At 42.6% G+C, this 6,000-nt stretch overlaps 1 protein-coding gene across 1 annotated transcript in view; it reads right to left on the reverse strand.

Moving 5' to 3' along the window:
- RAB3GAP2 (RAB3 GTPase activating non-catalytic protein subunit 2) overlaps positions 1-5,571 on the reverse strand; it is a 52,796-nt gene extending 47,225 nt beyond the window's left edge. The window contains exon 1 of the mRNA XM_009900087.2: positions 5,430-5,571. Within this exon, the coding sequence (XP_009898389.2) occupies positions 5,430-5,538 (109 nt within the window). The 5' untranslated portion in view covers positions 5,539-5,571. The remainder of the gene's footprint in view (positions 1-5,429) is intronic.
- Positions 5,572-6,000: the final 429 nt, after the last annotated feature.

Here is a 6,000-nt window from a genome sequence, read left to right on the forward strand (position 1 = left end):
TCAGCTGATCCAGACAAAGCAAAGCATGCCAGTACAACTCCAAAGATGTTCTGGGCCAAAGAGCACTTTTAAGAAAGCTGTCAACATAGCAGAGCTGGATTTTTGAGAAGAGTTTCTCCACCAGGCTTAAGATACCACTTCTACCATATAAAGAAGCAGTAAAGTAACAAACACCTCATAGCTCTAACCAACTTCCCAAATCACAGAACTGGGGTTTTTTTAATCCCCAAATAAGCAGCAGCATCCCAAAACTGTGTGCTGTGCTGAACTGACCAGGTCACTATCACAGATGCAGGTATCATCGCTTAGGAACTCCCAAGGACAGCTTTGGTTTGGGGTTTTTCTTCTAATTAACTCCATTTAGGTAATGGAAGATAAACATAATTTGAAACTAAAAATACATGCAGACAAGCACACATATTTTTACTTCATTTTAACCCCCACGAAGTTTAGCTACAACAGTCCTACTTGGCTGTGTCACTGAACTGCTGTCATCAAGCCTATCAAATGTTTTAAAACACACATTTCAAGTTTGGAGTCCCTTAGGAGAACAGACAAACACATCACTTCAGATAAACTGTAGGTAAATTCCTCACATTTTGTGTCTTTATTGCCCAGTTTACTGCTCTTTTCTGTTAAATATATATTAGTTTCTTAAAGCTAATATTCTGTTCTGCCTGTGAAGCTTTATCACATCCTGCAAATAAGATGGATTTATTCATTCATGTGTGCCTTATTATAGACAGCTGTATAATGCAGTTAGCTGTTCCAGCTGTTTGCTGATCTAGCCAACACACATCCCAAAACTTCTTCAACACAACAAGCTGTCAAATTAAATGCCATGTAAATACTTTCTATTCCCAGTATATGCACAGTTGGAACAGCAGTTTTCAAAGCCACTTAAATACCACTAGGCTCAGGCTCCACAGAGGATTTGTGCCTCATTATTACCATTTACTTTCTCCACTTTCTCATGCTTTATTAGTCCTGTTCACTGTAATTTGGAAAAGCATTTCAAACCCTTTTTTCCTAAACAATAAAGGTATGGGAACTCCAGATGAAGCACCTTTTACCAGCTTACTCCATAATACCATTTTTATTGAAGTCATGACAGGTAAGATCCACCCCAACATCATCTATTTTAATACATACACGTTAAAAGTCGTGATATTTTGCTTCATGACAGATGAATGGTCACCTCAAACAGTATATGAGTATTTCTTAAGTTATTTCAGCATTACATTTTTAGCAATCTTAGCATATGATTGCATAACACAAGCAAGAATGGAATGAATTCTGCTGAGGTTTGCTGAGGTAGCAGACGTCTGCAGAACTGACCTTACACAAGGTTCAAAGGAGGAGGCTTTTCTTTTCCTCCCCAGTTTACCAGACAAGGATATCCTTTGCACAAACTACACAAACTGTTGAGCTACAGAAAAAGATGAAGTTTTAGTTGACAGGATGCTTCCCATCAGCTCCTTCTACTGTTAAACGTGTTTAAATGTTTACCTGCACAAAGGAAGGAAAAATAATGATAAAGTTCCCTCAGACTAAAATCGCAGATTTTTTCCTTAAGTCAGTTACTGACATCTGTATTTTTAATAGATGCAGCATTTTGATAATTTGAAACTGACAACCTAGGTTAACTGACTAGCAATAAATGAAAGATGCTACTGTATCAAATACAACTAGGTGAGAAGAAACAGCTTTTATAGTCATACCAATGACACCAAACTTCAAGCTTTAAGTCACAGCGCTTTAGCAATGTGAACTTCTGGCATTTTTAGAAGAAAACATATTTATCTAAAATGCATCTTTTAAAAGCTTTTACAATAGTCATCCTAGATTTTAGTGGAGCAAATACACTCACAGAAAACATTTTGAGTACTTTAGTTAGAATCCAAACAGGGCCAAAGCTAAAAGAGCAGGAGATATTTATTTGATCTGTAACTAAGAAATCAAAAGAGAGAAGACCTACAGCTTCTAACAAATTCCCTAAACTCCACATATCAAAGGTCCTGGAGATACCTTTTTGAAAAACATCTGTTATCCAAAAAGCTTTGAAAATTCTAAGCACCTAAAACATTCAAGTTATGACTAAAAGTAATCAATCCATTAAATTAAATACTCTCTGTTCAATAAAAATATTTAACAAACATTTCTAAGTGGCCAGAATTTTTCATGGAACTAGAAAGTCTGAATACTAGTGGAGGAGCTTCCATGCACATGCAAAGTAACAAAACCTACAACACACAAGAGCAGTTCCTAAAAGATACTGGTTTAAAATAAACCAGCTTAAAATCAACAAGAGTTAGAACTCTGACATGTTTGTTAATATTTATGTAATTGATTATATGTGAATAAACATAAATTTAGTACTAAAGCTGTATTTGATAGCAAATGAACATATCATTTAAAAAACCCCCTCTCTTTCCCCCTAAAAAGCACAAATGTAAAAGCAGATTAAAATTCAAGTGTTTTAAACACACAACTTTATTATTCATCTACTGTTTTAAATCAGTACATTCTGCCAATGGAACAGTTTTTAAATGTAACATTCCCTGATAAAAAACATTCACTTACATCTTGCTTAGTCAAAAATGTTTGCCTTAGCGCTTTTATGACACGAAGTGCAACATGTACTTTTAAACAAACAAACAAAAACTTACTTGGACAGTACTTTTTCCTGTCCCTGGAGAACATTAGAATCAGAGGTTTGTTTCATGTTCACACTTCCTCATTTATACTTTATTTACAGCAAAATGTTCTTCCACATGAAGAATGCAAAAGTCAAGGCACACAATAATAATCAAACAGGAAAGGGAGCAATTTTGGACTGTCATGAAACAAGCCAATTGCTTACTAAGAAAAATGGAGAGAGAATGTAAGGAAGACAGAACAAAAAACTGACTTTCCAACCAGAGCAATAACTGTGCAAGACTAAGAGGCATGCAGTAACTGCAGCATCTATAGCATCTCATCTCAAGTCGAGTTTCAAACCAGCCCTGCAGCCTAACCAGTTAGTCACTTGGTTAGGTCACAAAGTAGCAGCAAAGCCAGCTTGGAGGAACCAGCCAAAGGCAAAAAGAATCTCCTGTTCCACACGGCCAAACCCACTTTTCTCTAACTTAGGATCTAACTCCACAATTTACTTATTTCTAACTAAAGATACCTCTAAAAGTTTTAACAGTGTTCCTCCCTGTCAAAAATTAATTTCTGCTTCCAAATGACCAATTTATGATCTTTAGGAAAAGACACTTCAGGAACTCTCCCTTTGCTCATGTTTATGCTCATTTATCCTGCAAGTTACAGGAACAGATCCAAAAGATTTCAAAGAATCTAAATGAGCAATATTCTGAAAAATACTCAGTTCTGACACTGCCTCGATGGCTGAATGAGCAACGATAAAAATAGTTCAGAACACAGCCAACTCATTAAAATGAAAGAGGAGCACATTTTAGAACATGCATCTTCTTTGCTTCTGCCGTTTTAAGTAAAGTCTCCTCTAGAGCCTTCCAAAATCCACCCAGACACGTTCCTGTGTGGCCTGCCCTCAGTGATCCTGCTTTGGCAGGGAGGTTGGACTAGATGATCTCTAGAGGTCCCTTTCAACCCCTAACATTCTGTGATTTTTATAGTTCTACAACATATTGGATGCTTTCTCTCTTTACAGCTGCCATTTGATAAATCCACTCTAACAAAAGTGTCCAAATGTTATGATGCACAAACTTCTCTCCCATGTACCACCACATAAGAGATGACTACTTGATTTCTTTCAGCATGTTCTTTCAGAAACACACAAAGACATTACAGTCTTGGCTTTCATTTTCAGTATTCAGGAGGCACTAACAGGACCCTGCTAGCTCCAGAACCCTTCCTTTAGCTACAGATGATACTAAAACAAAACCCATATGGAAACTGTGTGCATTTTTCAGAGTATCACTAGAGTCAAACAATAAGTATGTAACTGTTTCCTACCAGAGGTTTGGGGCAAGGAGGGCTGACTGTAAAGTTCTTCCAGAATTACTTTAAGTGTAGTTCAACAATAAATTCAATTTCAATATAAAAAGCAAGCAGTCATAAAAGAGGACAACATGCATACAGAAGTTTTAGTGGCAAAGTGAACTAGCTGAACACACAGTGTGCTTGTGAAACTTTTTCATGATTGCCGCAACATCTTTTTACCAGGACCTGTACTGACAGGACAAGGGCCAACAGTTTTGAACAGAAAGGGGGTATATTTAAATTGGATATAACCAAGAAATTGTTTACAATGAAGGTGGTGAGACACTAGAACAAGTTGCCCAGAGAAGTTATATATGTCCCATTACTGCAAGCATCAAGGTCAGGTTAGATGGGACTTCAAGCAACCCAGTCTAGCGAAAGATGTCCCTAACCATGGCAGGGGGTTAGACTAGACAGACTTTCAAGGTCTCTTCCAACACAAACTGTCCTACTACCTGCCACTCTTTTAATTGCCTCACAGACCTTTTAAGCATTTAAAATAGGCACTCTGATGTTTCCTCTCATAGCTATTTACAACTGAAAGGACTTCATCAGCACCCACATTAACCCCTTTAAACACTTTCTTTCCATGCTGTTGCCAGAAAACCCAAAACGTAAGGCAAATAAAGTTCCACCAGACAGCACTAACAACATACAGTTCAGTTTCATTTCCCTCTACTCTTCTGTTGAGAACACTGCTTCTATGCCAGGCAGCTCAGCTTTCAGCATGCATAGCCTCATACAATAAAAATCTAGACCACGACTTCAGACTGCAGTTGCTGCAAGATGCCTTTTAAGCCGCCAAACTAAATGAACGTTCAGTATGCCTTACGCGCGTTTTACATTATTAGACAAGCCTGCACGCACGTTTGGTAACTTCCCTAGTACATCTTCAGACAACTGCACTCCACTTAGCTGGAAAATCCAAACTTTGGTCTCTACGTTTGTGGTACACACAGTCCGTGGCCAAAGGGCTTCGCCGACACGCTACAGAGTAAGGACGGACAGCTGAGAACAGCCCAACACCAGCAACTTCCGGACACCCGAAAGTTTGAGCTTCTGTGTGAGTATGTGGCACCCGCAGCAGGACACCCACGCTTTACAAGTCTCTGTCGCTGCAACGATGTCGAGCACTCAGCTATCCGCGGCTGACTCCCCACACGCCCCTGGCAGACCCTTGAGTGGACAGGGACAGCTGGGAAAGCGCGGACGAAGGAGCCGAGGGCACAGCCGGCTGCCTCGGCCTCACCGTCATGCAGCCCCGGCTTGTGGCCACCGGGAAGGGGCGCACAGCACCCTCTCTGGCTCCCTCCCAAGAGGGAGCCCCAAGGGGACCGCGGGGCATAGCCTCGTCACCACTGCCGCTTCCACAGGCCGGGCCGAAGCGGGCCCCCAGTTCAGCCCACAGCGCGGGGAGGACTCACCGCCCTCCTTGCCAGCCGCGGCCTTGCCCTGGCGACGGTTCGGGCACAGGAAGTCGCGAGCCGCCTCCAGGTCCTGAAAGTGGCCGAAGGGAACCAGGGAACACGACATGGTGCCGGTACCACCTCCAGTGCCGGTGCCAGTGCTGCCACCCAACCCGGAAGCGGTCGCAATCTTCCCTCCCTTCCTCCCGCCCGGTGCCGCGCAGCCCTGCGCAGTGCGCATGCGCGCTCCGTAGCGCCGCAGGAGCCGTCGCAGGCGCCAGGCGGCCGGTGACTGCTGCGGGAGATGTGGGGTTTTGTTCCCCTCGGCTCGGGCGAGGGGCTGAGTCGGCTGTGGCTACCTCTCGGGTTCCCTCTTCAGGATCCCGCCCCAACGACCGGGATCGCCCTCTTCCGCCGGGCAGCGACGTGGCTGCTGGCAATCACAAAGCTGTGGCCCAGTCTAGAGACCGAGGAGGCGGGATCGGCGCTGTCGGAGGCTGCCTCCCCACTGCTGTTCTTGAGGGGAACAGCAGGCAATGTGTTGTGCTTTTTCTTTAGCCCTTGAGCCTGCAGCGGGACGGGGCCGTCC

The sequence above is a fragment of the Dryobates pubescens genome, chromosome 2, assembly GCF_014839835.1.
Source record: "Dryobates pubescens isolate bDryPub1 chromosome 2, bDryPub1.pri, whole genome shotgun sequence".
NCBI lineage: Eukaryota > Metazoa > Chordata > Aves > Piciformes > Picidae > Dryobates > Dryobates pubescens.